This window comes from Asparagus officinalis, chromosome 2 (genome assembly GCF_001876935.1).
Source record: "Asparagus officinalis chromosome 2, Aspof.V1, whole genome shotgun sequence".
Classification (NCBI taxonomy): Eukaryota; Viridiplantae; Streptophyta; class Magnoliopsida; order Asparagales; family Asparagaceae; genus Asparagus; species Asparagus officinalis.
This window is the reverse complement of record NC_033795.1, coordinates 9,714,247-9,732,676: the sequence shown is the minus strand read 5'-3', so window position 1 is coordinate 9,732,676 and position 18,430 is coordinate 9,714,247. Positions and strand designations below refer to the sequence as shown.

Sequence of the window (18,430 nt, the reverse complement as noted above, 5' to 3'; positions counted from 1 at the left end):
CAATGCAAGAAGAGATAGATTCTCTCCACTCGAATGAGACATGTGAGTTAGCCGAGCTACCTGCACAGAAGAAAGCCTTACATAATAAGTGGGTCTACCGGGTCAAGCAGGAGAGTGATGAAAGCAAAAGATACAAGGCCAGATTAGTTGTGAAAGGATTCCAACAGAAGGAATGAGTGAATTATACGGAGATATTTTCCCCCGTTGTGAAGCTTACAACCATCAGGATGGTATTCAGCTTAGTAGCTCCTGAAAATCTCTACCTTGAGTAGTTGGATGTAAAGACTGTCTTTCTTCATGATGACTTGGATGAAGAAATCTACATGAAGTAACATGTTAGCTTCATTAAGGAAGAAAAGGAAGAGATGGTGTACAGGCTCAAGAAGAACTTGTACGGTCTGAAACAGACTCCAAGACAGTGGTACAAGAAGTTCGATAACTTCACACAGAGCAATGGCTGTGGCAGATGCAATTCAGATCATTGTTGTTACTTCAAGAGGTTCAAGTCCAGCTATATCATGTTATTATTATATGTTGATGACATGTTAGTTGCAAGACCGTGTTTAGAGGAGATAAACAAATTGAAGAAGTAGTTGGCGAAGGAGTTTGATATGAAGGATCTGGGTGCAACGAAGCAAATTCTTGGGATGCGAATCAGTTGGGATGTAACTGAAGGGATGTAACATGAGTTAACCCTCCATAATTTGTCAAACATAAAAAATATAGAAGGGTTAAGTTAACCCCTTTAAAGGGCTTAAAATGAGTTAAACCCTCAAAACAAGGGGTTTACTAGTACTCCTATTTAGAAGGAATAAGAGTTAACCCTTCTAATTATAAAGAAAATAGTCAAAATCTATGTTTTCTCAAATACTAAAAATAATTATAAGGGCTAAAATAAAACTTATATAACGGATTAATAATTTAGTCGTTCGGGTTATTGAATGGGCTATAACATTGTTTATCTTCCTCGTTAGCCCTTTGCCCTACGGGGCCTAAAGGGGGCATCCCTACCTCCTCGACTTGTTCGCGTTGCTTTCCTCCATGAGTTTACCAATTAAGAAGACGAAGATGGAGAACGACGAGGCAACAGCCTCATCAGACGCTAGAGGCTTCATCAGGTCCTATCAGGTCCTTAGGCTGCACCTCATCAGACGCTAGAGACTTCATCAGGGCCTTAGGTTTCACCTTCTTCCCCATGGCCGTCACCGGCCTGATCGCGTTCTTCTTCTTCACACCTCATTACCCCGAGATCTACGTCTCAAGGTTCAACGTCTCCTCCGACGGCGTCTTCACCGTCAACCTCACGTTCCTCAACCCCAACAAAGACAGAGGCATCATCTACTATGACCTTCATGCCGCCCTAATTTGCTGCGACAACGACCGTCTGATTGCCGAAACCTCGCTGTCTCCTTTCGAGCAGAAAACCGGGGGAGATGTCACGGCCCTTAAAGCCAAGTTACCTGCAGGGCCCTAGGCGAAGGCCTCTCCCGCCTATGCCCAGGGCCGGCCCTGACGACGACGACGACGAAGGATATAGATCGATGAGGTTTGGGGTTAGAGTTTTCTTGATCACAAAGTACCCGGGGCTCTTCAACGGCGATAGACGCTATCTGAAGGCTTATTGCGGTGATGTTGGGATCTCATTGAACTATACCATGCCGTGCACTGTCGGCACAGCTTTTACTAGGCAATCCTGACTCTTAAGCCTCATGTTAGCAGACAGGGGTCGAGACTTGGTCGAAATCAATTATGTTTTGCTAGTTAATTACTTTTTACAAGAATGGTTCTTAAATATTTAAGAGTTCGTTATTCCCTGAGTATTATATAATGTAATTTTTAATTGTTATTTTGTTCTGTTTTTGTTTGGTGTGGCTGCTTGATAAGATTCAGAAAACATCAAATTAATAGCGGTGATGATCGTTGTTGGTGTGAGGTTCTGGATGTTTTCTGAGAAACTTTTGGTTTCGATAAAAAGTCTTGGGCATGGTAAACCAAGTAGTAGTGGTGCGTACAAATATTTTTGCCTTCCGAGTTCATGTCAAGATTTGAAACTTGATCTTGTTGTGTATCTCAGGCTTAGTTCAAGCTCTTTCTTCTACGTGAATAGAGTATGATTGTTTTGTGCCTGGCTTTTATCCTTACCACCTCTAGTAAGGGGTTAGCGGGTGCTACCCCGACTAAATGATGTAGAGGTGGTGTGCTTACACCCGACGATGCCCATTTCACGTGGTGGCAGGGTTCTTAATTCTAATATGATTATACCTTGTTGCAACTCTCGGCTTAGTTAGCCAGATCCATACTAATGGAGTCAGACTCTTCCTATCGGTCTAGCTACCTGCAAAGTCTGCGTTGGAGTGGCTCAGTAGAACAAAACATTTTATTGGTAACAACGCCCTGTGCCCCTGATCTTAGCCTGAGTCTTGGACTTCCGGTTCAGCTTGAGCATTCTTATATATATAGTAGGTTTGTTCAGGTTACTTGTTTATAGTAGGTTGATTTGCATTTGACAACGTTTCCTCAGACCAGTTCGCGATAGTGTATCGATGATCAGTACGATTAAGTTAAAGTAGGAGGAAGAAGCATACAGTGGGGATGAGGTAGTGAAGCTAAAACTACCGTCTCGATCTTAGTTGGCCGAGTATGTCATCTGATTAGATAGTTTACAGTACGGCCTTTTAGTGTCTATGATGCTAGTATAAATTTTAGTTTCAGTATTTGTTTTCTCATTTTCACGGCATGGGATAGAGCAGTTTTAGCTACATATCACTTCCTGGGACGCGATGGAGAAATCCCCTACCCATTGCATTTATGAACTGGAGAGTTTGCATATAACGCAGGAGACATAAATTTTACTGAGAATTAATCTTTGCACATAACCATTTTGAAATCGCGCATAAAACTTAAATGGCCAAGTAATTTGGGGATTGAACTGTGCTCACAGCTACCAAACATAAGCACACTAGGTAGCCACTTGACTACCTGTCGCCCGATGTTCATGATATATAGTACAGAAAAAGAGTTATTCAAGGACTAGAATTAATATGAGTTTGTGTCGAAAAAGCAAGTGTTGAATTGCATAGCAATCTAACAAATTGGATCAAAGGGAACTTGATCTATTTGTATGGTTTACCTGTTGACTTTTGGTCAGGTAAAATAACAACTTTGAGATTAACACCTTTCATATGTATGTTATCATTTTGCAACATATGCGCTTGAGTCATCGTGTCCCTTAAAACTGTCCATTATATATGTACCTAAGTTTAAGAGACTACATCAGAACTGTCGAAAGTTTGTAAATCATACACCTTGAAATTTTACTTTTATTAATTAAAAAAATAACTACGGTTTAGGAAGTAAGCTAACTGGCTCTCTAGCTAATAGTTCAGATGCCATGTTAATTCCAAGTCGATATGAAAATATATAAAAGAACATATTTGTAGCATTGCTCCCTTCCAGATTCTACTTGGAAGTTCATAATTAGGAACGCAAGTATCAATTTGTACAGCGTCATAGCGGGATGCAAGGAACTCCTTGAATATAGGTTTCCTTATGGTGTTAACTAACCGATTAGTTTTCTTGAACGATTTCCGCAGGTTTATTAGATGTCTGTTAAAAACGGCCGTTGGAAAGAAAGACTTACCAAGTCATATTTGGATAATGTGTTAGAATTGCTATTTTCATGTTTCCAAGCTTAGAAATAGTAATCGTAGAAGTTGTCTTTCGCTGCGGGTCTTGTGATCTTGTGAAATTTGGAATTGAGCTTTTGGTTGACGCAGTTAGCTGAAACTATTTGATGATCCTGTATTATGCATTGAGGATTTGTTGCTTTGTTTTCATATATTGTTAGATAAATATGTATTTGCCTTGGTAGTTGCTCATCTTTCCTTTGCTTCATGGTCATATTGTTTCAAAGCAATGAAGAAGGTTATACTCTCTCCCTGAGACTCTAGTTGGTTTCTATAGAATCTGGCTTCGACCGAGATCCCTCAGTTCATGTAAAGGCTGTCTGAAATCAGATCCTATGGTATCAGAAAGTACCCCGTGCATTCTCATAGGATGCTCTGTTAGCATTGATCTTTAGGGATGATGATCTTGGAGGAGATCCTTGTTGATAGGCTCTATATTCAACCATTTGTCCTTTCTTCGCCAGGGATGGTTGAATTTGGCCAACTAGATATAGCTGTGTTTTTGTTGTGGCCTTGGTTGGCAAGAAGGCTTGAGTGGTATATACAGGTTTCAATTCTTATGTCACATGATCGTGAACGACTTTGCTTGTCATCTCGTTCCATTCTTCAATATCATCTCTGTTTATGTTAGAAAGTTGATATGTAATTTAGGGGAGTTAATTTCTGGGTCGGATTTGTGGGTCACTTAATCACCTGTGATAGTTAATCTTCAATTGAGAGTCTTGATATGTACTTCACTGCACAAACAACAGAGGTTAGAGGCCATGGATGTGTTGGTTTCGGGTGTAGACCAAAACCTTAGAACAAGCATACAATCAGAAATTTCTCTAAGTCCTCAGCTCAGGCGAACTTGGAAAATCAGGCGAACCTGCAGTTCAGATGAGTTTTGGAAGTAAAGGCAGACTTGGAAGATCAGGCGAGCTTTGGAGGTTCAGGCGAACTCCAAGTGCAGGCGAAGCAGTTCAGGCGAGCTTGACTATGTTGAGGCGAACATATGTCATATTGGCAAGCTTCGCAATCAGGCGAGCTTCGTAGTCAGGCGAACTCGTAGAAAAAGACAGATTGGAATTTGCTTTTTTGACCTAGGGTTTCCCTATAAATAAGGAACCCTGGTTGCGATCTCAAAGTTGAGAATTTTTCCGCCGACTTCTCCAACGATTTTGACAGAGAGCTTTGAGCGGCGATTTTTCAGAAGAAAAATCCAGCGCCTTTTGAAGAGATCTCAAGGAGTTTGAGATCTTCTTCTTTGCAAACTTTGTAATCTTCTTTAATATTCAAAGGAAATTTTTGTGTGGCTCTCGAGGACATAGGCAAGTTGCCGAACCTCGTTAAAATTTTGGTGTTCTTTCTCTTCTATTTTTCTTTGCAAAGTTTTCTTTTATTTGTTGTGATATCTTCTTGTATTCTTTCAACACAAGATCCGGAGGGCACGTTCCGCGAGAGGGTTCATTTGACAGGTTCTCGATTGGTTTGAATCCCCAACAAGTAGTATCAGAGCTTCGTTCAGATTAGATCTGTGTGAGAGCTAGGGCAGAAGAAGGCAAATCTAAGATCGAGAAGTTTGACAGATCAGGCTTCGCCTACTGGAAGTCACAGATAGAGGACTATCTGTACCAGAAGGATATTTACCATCTGTTGATGGGTAAAGCAAATGGAAAGAAGAAGGATGAGAGCGACGAAGACTGGGAAATATTGGATCGAAAGCCTCTAGGGCAGATCCGATTATCGCTCGCAAAATCAGTCACACATAATATATTAAAGGAGAAGATGACAGTGGGGTTTATAGAAATGCTCGCAAAGATGTACGAGCAGCCGTCAGCTGCAAACAATGTGCATCTCGTCAAAACGCTCTTCAACTTCAAGATGACAGAAGGATATTCCTTCACGATGCATCTTAGCGAGTTCAACACGATTGTTGATCAACTCATCTCAGTCGACATCACGTTTGATAACGAAGTGCAGAACCTATTGATACTATCGCAGTTGCCGGATAGTTAGGCAGGTTGCGTGACAGCAATCAGCAACTCGGAAGGGAAGGAGAAGTTGAAGCTGAGCGAGGTTGTCAGTATGATTCTATCCGAGGAGGTTAGAAGAAAATCGTCCGAGTCAGAGAGTTCAGGTTCGGTCCTAAATCTCGAACAGAGAGGCCGAAGCCAGAAGAAGGGTAACCATAAGAGAAATCAGTCGAAGTCGAAAAAAGAAGAGGTCGACCTCGAAGGTGAGGCATATCAAAGGGAAATGTTGAAACTGCGACCATGAGGGTCATATGTCTTTAGCCTGTAAAGCACCAAAGAAGAAGGATGCGAATGAGCAGGAAGCTCATATCGTGCAAGATGTATTTATCCTTGGTATGGACAATGATTCTGATTCATGAGTTATTGATTCGGAAGCCTCATTCCACGCCACTTCTAATAGGAAGCTTCCTCAGATGTATGTAGCAGGGGACTTTGGAAAAGTGTACTTAGGGGATAACGAGCCCTTAGTATTGTGGGAAGATGTGATGTGCAGATACAGATGGAGGGCTCCAAGTGGAATATGAAGAACGTCAGACATGTACCGAAGTTGAAGAGGAATCTTATTTCGGTTGGCCACCTTAGAGCAGAAGGCTATGTTACAACATTCACCGGGGATTCATGAAAAATCTCTAACGGTACTATGGTGGTTGCCCGTGGCAACAAGACCGGAACACACTACCTAACTTCACATGCAAGTGACACCCTCGCAATTATAGCTGGCAAGGAGAGTGCAGATCTGTGGCACAATAGGTTGGGACACATGTGTGAGAAGAGTATGAAGATTCTATACTCAGAGGGAAAGCTAACCGGCATCGATTCAGTGAAAGTTGGAGTTTGCAAAGATTGCATTTACGGGAAGCAGAAGAGGGTCAACTTTCAGAAGAGTGGAAGACCACCCAAAGCTCACAAGGTAGAGCTTGTTCATACAGATGTATGGGGTCCAGCTAGCGTGTCTTCTCTTGGCGGTTCGACGTACTATGTCACCTTTATCGACGATCACTCGAGGAAGGTATGGATATACTTCATGAAGCACAAGTCAGAGGTGTTTGGGATCTTCAAGAAGTGGAAAGTCATGATGAAGAACGAGACAGATCTGAAGGTGAAGTGTCTGAGATCAGACAATGGTGGAGAATATGAGCTGGAGGAGTTCAAGAAGTTTTGTGCTCTGAATGTGATTCGTTTAGAGAGGACAACTCCAGAGACACCGCAACATAATGGCGTTGCAGAGAGAATGTACAGAACGTTGACAGAGCATAACATATGTCTACGTGCAGGTCTACCAAAAACATATTGGGCGGACACGGTGCATATAACAGCTTAATTAATCATGGGCCTTCAGTTTCATTAGATTTTGGGATTCCAGAAAAGATTTGGAGTGACAAGAAGGTTACTCCCACACTTGAGAGTTTTTTGTTGCGTGGCATATGTTCATATCAATGACCATATCAGGGACAAGCTAGAAGCTAAGTCACAGAAGTGTACATTCATTGGATACGACATCGATGAGTTCGGGTATCGTCTGTGGGATGAGAAGAATAGGAAAATTATCAGGAGTCGATACATCATATTCAATGAAGAGGTGATGTACAAGGACAGGGACAATGCAAAGGATAACCAAAACAGTGGGAGCAGCACTAAGGATGTAGGTGCATCCGAGTACATGAATTTGGAGGAACTTCCAGATGGGGGCGACAACGTTAGTTCTGACCGAAGAACAGAGGAGAATCCAGGTGCAAAGACGACTTCCCAAGGCGAGGAGCTTAGGAGGTCATCCAGGGTACCTAAACTGAAACTAGATTATTTTCTTTTGACAGATAACAGAGAACCAGAGTGTTATGAGGAGGCAATGCAAGTTAGTGAATCTCAACAGTGGGAGCATGCGATGCAAAAAAAGATGGATTCTCTCCACTCGAACGAGACATGAGAGTTAGCCCAACTACCTGCACAGAAGAAAACCCTAAATAACGAGTGGGTCTATCGGCTCAACCAGGAGAGTGATGGAAGCAGGAGGTACAAGGCCAGAATAGTTGTGAAAGAGTTCCAACAGCGGGAATGAGTGGATTATACGGAGATTTTTTCCCCCGTCGTGAAGCTTACAACCATCAGGGTGGTGTTAAGCTTAGTTGCTGCTGAAAATCTCTACCTTGAGCAATTAAATGTGAAAACTGTCTTTCTTCATGGTGACTTGGATGAAAAAATCTACATGAAGTAACATGTTAGCTTCATTGAGGAAAGAAATGAAGAGATAGTGTGTAGGCTCAAGAAAAGCTTATACAGTTTGAAACAAGTTCCAAGACAGTGGTACAAGAAGTTTGATAACTTCATGAGAGCAATGACTATGGAATATGCAATTCAGATCATTGCTGTTATTTCAAGAGGTTCGAGTCCAGCTATATCGTGTTATTATTGTATGTTGATGACATGTTAGTTGTAGGACCGTGTTTACAGGAGATAAACAAATTGAAGAAGCAGTTGGCAATGGAGTTTGTTATGAATGATCTGGGTGCAGCGAAGCAGATTCTTGGGATGCTAATCAGTCGGAATGTGGCTGAAGGGAAGTTGAAGTTGAATAAGACTGAATACATTGAGAAGGTACTTCAGAGATTCAACATGCAAAATGCTAAGGCCGTTAGCACATCCCTTGGAAGTTAATTCAGGTTATATTAGGAACAATCGCCCAAGACGGATGCGGAGGAGGAACACATGAGAAAAGCATCAACATGGGTAGTCTGATGTATGCAATTTCAACAATCTGAGAGACGAAATTAGATAAACTTACAAGGATTAAATGATTTAATTAAAGATTTAAATGACCAAATATAGGAAAATAAAACAAAATAAATAAAAGGAAAAAAAATTCAACTCAGCCCCTTAGGGCCCGTTTGGTTGTATGTTTTTACCATGTAAAAGGATGGAAAGTGTAAAAAAGTGGGTCTCAATGTCAGATTTCATCACTTTCAATTATTTGTTTGTAGTTGTGAAAATAATGTAAAGTGATTTCATATGCTGATGTAGCTTGTAAAGTGATTTCATAAAAAAAGATATGATTTTAGGAGAAAGATAACATTGAAGTTAGGAAAAAATAATAAAAAATAATTCCAACCAATATGTTCATTTGAGTAGGGATCACTTTTTACAATTTCTAATCAAACAATTAAAGTTTTATTTTGCAAACCAAACAAGTATTTTATGATTCCAATGGAATCAAAAACAAACAAAGAAAAATATAAAAATAAAATTAATAAGGTGGACAACAAATTTCCAAGTTGTGTCATAAATACACAACTTTACCAACATCAACCAAACTTCTTAAGTGATCATCTTCTCCTCTAAGAGCAGCTCCAAGCGTCCGCCATTTCTCCATTTTGAAGCCGCGTCAATGTCCAACCGAACTGCATATTTTGCAGTCAGCTGCATATTCGGTTCCTGAGGCTGCAAATTTGGAGATTTCTGTCCAAATTTGCAGCCAACTCTATACTACTATTCCTCAAAAAAAATACCAAAGTTAACCCTCAAACCTTTAACAACATTTCATTATTCCAATTGTATCCCGTTATTATTTTTTATAGTTACTTAAAATCTGTATATATATATTAATATATTAAATATTTTTTAATGAAAATAATATCATTGGAAATGTCTCGTCGATACCTTCAAAATGAGACTAATATCGAAATATAAAATTGCAAAACAAGTAATTAGAAATGATAATACATTGGAGCTTAAACTGAAATAAAACACATTAACTTAGAATTACATCGAAACTTTAATAAAAAAAGTTACATCACTTCATTGCCGTGTCTCTCCCACAAATGTTCAATTAATGCATTTCGAAGTGCGAAGTGTGCTTCTTTATCTTTGAATTTCTTATGCCGGGTCAGGAATTATCGGAACCGTTTGGTATCGTTCATCCCTATGTCTTTAACATTTGAAATTGATGGTGGAGTAGAAACGATAATATCTTCTTGCTCATCACGTTCATCCTCAATAATCATGTTGTGCATTATTATGCAAGTGGTCATGATATCATGCAAAGTTCGTTTATCCCAAAACCGTGCAGGTCCCTTGATTATAGCAAATCTTGACTGGAGAACACCAAACGCTCGCTCCACATCTTTTCGACAAGATTCTTGCATCATTGCAAAATATTGTTTCTTTTTATCTTCGGATTTGGAAATGGTTTGAACAAGGGTTAGCCATTTTGGGTATATGCCATCGGCTAAATAATAACCGACATCATAATTCTTTCCTTGAATTGTATAATGAGCAGGAGGAGTAATACCTTGCGTTAGGTTGTCAAACAAATTAGATGGTTGTAATACATTAATATCGTTATTAGAACCTGGCAAGCCAAAGAATGCATGCCATATCCATAGGTCATACGATGCTACTGCCTCAAGAATAATGGTTGGGCCTCCGTGACGTCCTGAGTATTGTCCCGCCCATGCTGTTGGACAGTTTTTCCATTCCCAATGCATACAGTCTAGACTTCCCAACATTCCTGGGAAACCTCGCTCTTCGCCTTTTTGTAACAGTCTTGCAACATCGTCGGTATTGGGGGATCTAAGATATTCATCTCCATACACTTCTACAATTGCTCTGCAAAATCTCTTCAAACATTCAATTACAGTTGACTCACCAATCCTTACATATTCGTCGGTACTATCTGCTGGTGCACCATATGCCAACATGCGAAATGCTGCTGTTACTTTTTGTAAAGTAGATAGTCCAAGCCGACCGACACCATCCACCTTCTGTACGAAATAGTTATCGTGCTCTCGTACAGCGTCGACGATACGAAGGAAAAGACTCCTTTGCATTCGGAATCTTCTACGGAATAAATTTGCACCGTATGTGGGATTATTAGAAAAATAGTCATTGTAGAGTCGAGAATTACCTTCTTCCCTCCCACGGTTGATTACCAAATGACCAAGAACTGAGCCGATACGTTTTGGCCTCTCTTCCTCTTTAGAGAAATAAGCCATTATTTTATTGTTAGTGACATATAGACGAGCTAAGATTTCATCCTCCTCCTCCCATTGTTTCATATCCTCCTCCCATTGTTCAACGTAATGAGAAAATGTTTCGTCATCAGAAGAAGAAGAAGAAGAAGATGGTAGGTGTGATGGTCCAGCTCCATAGTTCATTGTTGAAGAGGGGATTTGGAGAAATGAATTATAGATTGGTGATGAGTTGTTAATAGGTGTATGTTGTGTTATTATATAATGTTTCTACCCACATTGGATTCTTCCACCCGCATCGGTTTCTACCCACATTGGATTCTCCCATCCGCATCGGTTTCTACCCACATTGGATTCTCCCACCCGCATCGGTTTCTACCCACATTGGATTCTCCCACCCGCATCGTTTTCTACCCACATTGGATTCTTCCACCCGCATTGGTTTTCTACCCACATTGGATTTTTTCACGTATTGTTTTCTACCCGCATTGGATTCTTCTACCCACATCGTTTTCTACCCACATTCCTTTCTCCCACTAGCATTGAATTCTTCATAATTTTTTCACTATAAATACTAGAACAACCCTCATTCCTTCATCACATCTCTTCTCATTCCTCCTCCATAGTTCTTCTCAACAACTCTTCGTCCTTCTCTTATGGCATCCAGTCGCGGAAAATCATTCTTACAAGAAGAAGATCAAATTTTATGCGCTACATGGCTTGAAATATCTCAGGATCCAGTTTTAGGTTCCAATCAAAAGAAAGACAAGCTATGGGAGCGAATTTCAGCTCTATTTCACGAATCCAGTTTTAGGTTCCAATCAAAAGAAAGACAAGCTATGGGAGCGAATTTCAGCTCTATTTCACGAAATGATTTCCAACGTTTACACCGGACATAGGAGCCCGAAGTCTCTCTCATGTCGAATGCAATTAATTATGAAAGCCATCAGTAAATTTCGAGGATGCATTCGACAAGTCGAGCGCCTCAATCCAAGCGGTGCTTCTGAACTTGATATTGTAAGTATATGAATTACATGTTTCTTGGTTATTAAATTATTTTCCACCTTTTCTAATAATTATTTCTTCTTTTGTGGTAGAATAAACGTGCTAGGATCATATTTGCAGAAGATCCAGAAGAGAAAAGAGGATTTCTATTTGATCATGTTTGGCCGATTTTGAAGAATGCAGAGAAGTAGGCAAATATAAGCATCATGCCTTCTGCATCTTCCAAAACTTCAAAATCTCGCTTATCTTAAGGATCTGATTCAAGCTCTCCTGTCATTGACTTAAATGAAGACAATCAGGCATATACCACTAATGACGACAACCATTCGCCTATGAGCATTTCAACTAGTCGACCAACTGGAAGGAAGAAAGAGAAGTTGAGAAGACGGAAAGAAATTGAAAGGAACATTGACTTTGAGGATTTTGCTAAAGGAAATCAAGAAATCTTAGAAGTTTAAAAAAAAGGTAAAGAACAACGAGAAAATGAAAGATTGACAATGAACCAGGCTATGATGTTAAAGGCTGAAAATGATAAGAAAAAGTTAGAACTTCAGCAAGAACGACAAGAGAAAGAAATTATGCTAGTTGATCTGGAAGCTATTACCGATCCAACAAAACGCGAATATTTTCGAAATAAACAACAACAGATTTTAAATAGAAATATAACTAGGAGTTCCTCATCTGATATTCCTAATCCTGAATACAGTTACGCAGGAAGTCAATACGGAATACCTGACTACAGAGGAGGTGGATACGGAGGAGTTGACTTTCCAGACTTTTAGTATTTTCATGTATTATGTTTTTCCTATTTGTCATGTAATTTTCAATTCATGTTTTTGCTTTCTATGTAATAGTCGTGGATTTAGTAATATGAATGTCTGTTTAATTTAATCAGATTGCCTATTTTATATTAATACATTTAATAATATTATTAATAATATTATTTATATTAAATAACTTTTATTTTTTTATTTTTAAATATTCAGAAATAGAGTATTATTAAAAAGATTAATTGATAATAAAAAATTCAAAACCAATAATTAAAATAAAATATATTATAATTTAAAGACACCTTTTGATATCTATTTCTTATTATCAATGTCTATTAAAGAAAATTTAATTTTATTAATATATGATTATTATGAATACTTTTTAAATAATAAGAATTAAAAAATTGGAAAATTGAAATAAGTGGAAATAGGAGGTGGTTAGAGTTACATAACCTCTTTTAGCATATCTAAGAAATATGCCAAGTTTGGCTCAAAATATTAGCCTCACCAAAATCGAGAAGAATCTAAACCACCCACTAATGTCCCAAAAGCGAGTTCTGGTCACCGGCGCAAACGGGTTCATCTGGACCTCACCTCGTCAGCCTCCTCCTCTCAAAACCTACACCGTCCACGTCACGCCACACCACCCTCCACCAACCCGCCCACCTCCACCCCACCCATTCTAACCCTCCCCCTCGCCGGCCCCACAAACCTAACGGCCTCTTCCCGGCCGAGCTCCTCTGACTCCGCGCCATCCCGCCGCCCTGCCGGGTGCGGTCGACGACGTTCACGTGGCGTCCCCCTGCTCGCTGATGTACCCCGCGGGACCTTCGCAGGCGAGATGGTAGGCCCGCGGGTGGAGGGGACAGGGAATGTAACTTGACTGCTAGGGCTTGCGGGCCCGCAGGGTGGTGGTGACGGATGAGGACTGCTGGACTGATCTTGATTACTGCAGGGAGAGAAAGGTAAAGATTTTTAACCTAAAAGCTGCCTTTTTAAAAAATAAAAAAAAATCTCTCCTTTTGCTTTTTTATTTTATTTAGAATTTGGATCTTTTTTTTCTAATGGAAATTTAGTCATTTTCAACTATGTATAAATCTGTAATTCGAATGTTTGGTTGAAAAATCAATTTGGCAACTTACGTCTCCCAAAATAAAGTAATTGCAGATGCTAAACTAAGATAATCTAAGAGGATCAAACAATTAAATACGTAAATATTCTTATCTGTTTTCATTTAATAAACTCATACCAAAAGACATTTGATTTTTCTTAAATGACCTTACAAATCAAACTTCAACAACTAATCGGATGTATAGTAACGAAAGTATTTGATGATCATTCGATCAACTTCTGCCCATAGTGGTGATGTATAAATGTAGATGTGATCTTGTTGGAGGCTATTCGTTCTTGTCACCTTTAAGCTCTAGTGCAAATTCATCATCATCAACCGAGCAGTTTACATTGTCCATACAATTTTCCCAATGTCCCCAGTGGAATTTGGCATATAGTCACAATGTTTTTGGGAATATGCTTCATTAGACTTCTTCATCTTGTCGGCTTCCTGTCGAGCTATCATGATCATCTTTGCCCTTTGTTTAGAATTTGTGGAACATTTATCACTTGATTGCACGGGGAGGGTTGGAAGCAAGTCATGGATTCACAAGTAATTACTGGATCCATATTTTGCATACTTTCTTCATTGGTTTGTGATGATACCTGAGAATGAGGAAGGCTATTTCTCATATAGTCATATTATGAGACTTTATTTAAGGATTTATTTCCTAGTAAGATATCCACCAAGTATATACGATATAAACTTGGTATTCAGGGGCAATAACGTTCTTTGTTTGACAAAATTTTCTATTTATAATATGAACACATGGCTGCAAGCTTTTAAGGGGACACCATTTGGATTATATTTCGTGTAAAGATTCCATCTCTTGAATCCTACAATAGTTCCTTTTTTCTTTTTTTTCCTTTTTCTTTTTTTGGGATAGTGGTTACTAGTGAGTTGAATTGTTAGTGTGGAAAGATGAAAATTTTCCCACACATAACTGAAAAACCATTTGTTCTGAAAACTTAAAAGATGATTAACATAATTTCAGTGCAGCAAACAAAATCAACCAAATGATAAAATTAACAGATTTCCCTAATCTCGTCCTCTATTGAAGTTATCTTAAGGATGTAGTAATTACTTATTCTTACTCTTTGAACGTAGAGCTGTTTATCTCAGCATTCGACTTCAACTGTATTCATGGACTTGTCTTTTTTCTTAACTAATTTAAACTTTGACCCTTAATGCCTGTTGGTCTTATTTCCTTCTTATACTTCCGTGTCATACTCCATCATATTATTAAAACTATGCCTCCCCATTAACAATTTCCCCTTCACAATCCTTTTTGTATGCATTCTGAGATATCAATACCATTTGTGAAATATATGGAAGGCTGAAGTTAGGTGGTAGAAGATCCAACCTTGGATAGTGAATAGAGTTAAGAATATACTATAAAGATACTTCACTTTTTTCCCTCCATCATGCTATTTAGTATGCATGTTCGGCTTTTCTGGAAGTTAAACTAGCCAAAATAACCCAAAAGCTTAAGTTGTTCGAGATATATCTGAACTTTCCACTGAAATTAATTATTCTTAACTCCAATATGGGATTATACTCCCACATGAGTCCCCACAGAAATGGTATCCAGTGTCAAAGACGTTAGCAGAAAAAACAGCATGGGAGTATGCAGAGAAGTATAACATGGACATAGTCGTTATCAATCCATCAACATGCCTTGGCCTGCTCCTTCAGCCTGGTCTCAATGCCAGTTCTGCAGTCCTCCAACAATTATTACAAGGTTACACGATACACTGGTCGTGTCATAAATAATGTAGATTAATTTCATTATCGTATTGTTTCTACATAACGTTTTGTCTTTTGTTGAGTTAAGGGTCGAAGGACACGCAAGAATATCACTGGCTTGGCTGTGTGCATGTTCGTGATGTTGCTGCTGCACAAGTTTTGCTTTTGGAGACTCCAAGTGCCTCTGGAAGGCACTTGTGCACTAACGGGATACATCAGTTCAAAGACTTTGCTGAAACTGTCTCTCAACTGTGTCCAGAGTACAATGTGCATAGGTAACTATCTACATAATGCTCTCTTCTTTGTACTACTTTTCCAAAATTTTCATTTATAGTAAAATGGCCGGGGGTAATTTCCTTGTTTTGATGAATAAGGGTTTGATGAAACAATCCGAAAGTAACACATAAACATAGCAACATACAAAAGTAGTTACAGCTAGATGAAGGAAAAGCTTGGGGGAAAAAATGACAATAACAAAGCTTTTATCCCAAATTGGGTTTTGGAATCCTGATTATTCCATTCTACTTTATTGAGGGTTACATTATTGTATCCTTTTTAGTTGTTTCCAACCAAGTTCTCTTAGGCCTTAACTCTGGTCTTCTTTTCACCATTAATTATAATCTAACTGATGCATCTAGTGGCCTCCATTGTGAACATCAAACTATGGCATGATTAACAACATTTGTTAGTTGAAAGCTTGGACTATATGAAATTATACGAGAGCAGTTATGATTTGGCTCGTGTAAGTCCTCGCCCACTATAATGGACTGCCACAATGATTCATATGATAAGTCAAATTTCAAGTGATTTCTTCAGCTAACTACTGAGCTCGTTTGTTTACAGGTTCACTGAGGAAACCCAGCATGGGCTAGTGTCATGCAGAGACGCAGCGAAAAAGCTGATAAATCTTGGTCTAGTCTTCACTCCAATAGAAGAGACAATCAAAGAAGCTGAGGCTAGCCTGAGAGCTAATGGTTTTCTTAGTCAGCCTAACTTGCAATCTTGATGCTGCTGAGAATAATAGTGTTTATATATATGTACTCATAAATTCTGTAAATGCTTTGATAACTTAGTTCCAATTGTTGTGTCCGTTTTTCCTATGTAAGCAACTTGGTCTTCCTTATGATAATAACTTTTCTCATTCAGCTAATTCTTTGGTCTAAACTATACTTAAGTGTAAACCATTCTTCATTCCATACCTAGTTTCAGTTATTTGAGTATTTTATTACCATTTCATTACTCCCCTTAGGACCTATATGTTTTGTAGGAAAGTAATCGTGAAGTAGTTGAAGTAAGAGAACTAAAGACTATATTTGAGCAAAAAATATGTTTGTTTCTCTGGAAGCATCACTTCATCTACTTCCTCCCTGGAATATACCAAACAAATCTTTCTCTGTGCATTCTCTTTGTTAAAAAAAAGATTTTCAAGGAGAAAAACAACAAATATAAATTATGGAAATGAAACAATTTAATCTCTCCATCTTTTCCAGTTAATTTTGTATAAGATGTAGATTTTGATCTATCCTTCACCAGAATCAAGAAGCATGGAAAATCTAGATTGAATAAAACGCAAGAACAACGACACACTTTCGGGTAAGAATTTCTTTTGTTTTAATATTTTCAATGAAAATCTTATTTTCTGGTGATTCATGTTTTTAATTTAAGAAATTTATATTGGTAAAAATAATTATAGGTTATTAGCTTGAGGAACTTAATTCATATTTTGACTTTCACAAATTAATACTTTCAAACTCTTGTCCGTGAATCTCTTTTAGCTCATTTTTAATGCAGAACTTAATTCATGGTTTTAGTTTAACAAATTGCTTTGCAAACTTTTGATCCCAATTCTGAAGAAACGGCGAAGAAGAACAGGAAATTTGAAGTGCACAGGTGTGGTTACGGGTCGGTCGACCGACGACATAGGCCCGGTCGACCGACGACATAGGCCCGGTCGACGATAGATTGTAGGATTACAGGGTCTGAAACCCTATTCTGGTCAGTCGATCGAACAAGTTCGACCGGTCGACCGAACGCTTATGGTCGGTCATCGAAAACGTGCACGATTACAGGGTTGGAATTTATCTTTCTGGTCGGTCGACCGCAGGGCTATGTCCGGTAGACCGCGAAGCGGTTATAGGCCAGTTAGGTTTTCCTAGTTGGATTTGGTTTGTGTTTTGATATAAATTAAAACACGATTTTAGGGTTTCGTAAGCAGAGAAAGGAGAGACTTTTGAGCACTTTGAGAGGGAGATATTGTAAGAGAGTTGAGAGCTTTGGTTAGGGTTATATTTGAGCGATTTTGTGAGTTGTAACCATTTGTATTTCTCCTCCATATAGTAAAATCTCTCAATCCTCTCCCCGTGGACGTAGGCAATTGCCGAACCACGCAAATCTATGTGTTTGGTTTGATTTGTGTCGTATTTGGTGGATTGCACTCGTAATTTGTTTTTGGTTCTCTTCTCTCATCGCACGCCGACTCGGTTGGTTGTCGAACACGCTTCCGCAAGGCGCACAACAATTGGTATCAGAGTCCAGATTTAAGATCTAGGATTTTGGCATTGGGTGGAGGAAGATTCATTGTGGAAGCTTGGTTCTTGGAGTTCTAGGCTTCGGTGAAGATATCGTTGTGGAGTTGCCGTTGGGATCTCGCTTTGCTTGTGTGGTTAGGAGATCGTGTTGGAATTCTATCTATGATTTAGTTGGGTAATTTCTCAATTTCTACCAAAGTTTGAATCTCTTTACAATTTGGAGTGGTTTACAATAGGAGAAGAAGTTGGTGAAAGCAGCAAGACGATGGCGAGTACAGTTCAGATTGGATTTCATAACACTAAAATTAGTGTGGTGAAGTATGACGGTAAAATCAATTTTGGTTTGTGGATGAGCGACGTACAAGACGCTCTAAATACTCAAAATTTAGAAGAGACCATTATGGTCCATGAGAGGCCATCGAAATATGATGAGGCGATATAGGACAAGATGAATAGGAACGCTTGTGGAGTGATCAGGTCATATATGAAACAAGAGCTGAAATACGATGTGATTGGGGTGACGTCTGTAATAAAGATGTGGGAGATTCTTAATAACAAGTACCTTACAAATAGTGTTGAGAATTGGTTGTACTTGCTGTGGAGATTAT

General features: G+C 39.0%; 1 protein-coding gene and 1 pseudogene across 1 annotated transcript; one reads left to right on the top strand and one right to left on the bottom strand.

The window, feature by feature from the left end:
- LOC109830808 (putative nuclease HARBI1) lies at positions 9,586–10,848 on the bottom strand. Its single transcript, XM_020398171.1, has one exon. The coding sequence runs from the start codon at positions 10,846–10,848 to the stop codon at positions 9,586–9,588; it is 1,263 nt and encodes a 420-aa protein (XP_020253760.1).
- Positions 12,165–16,444, top strand: LOC109830807 (annotated as a pseudogene).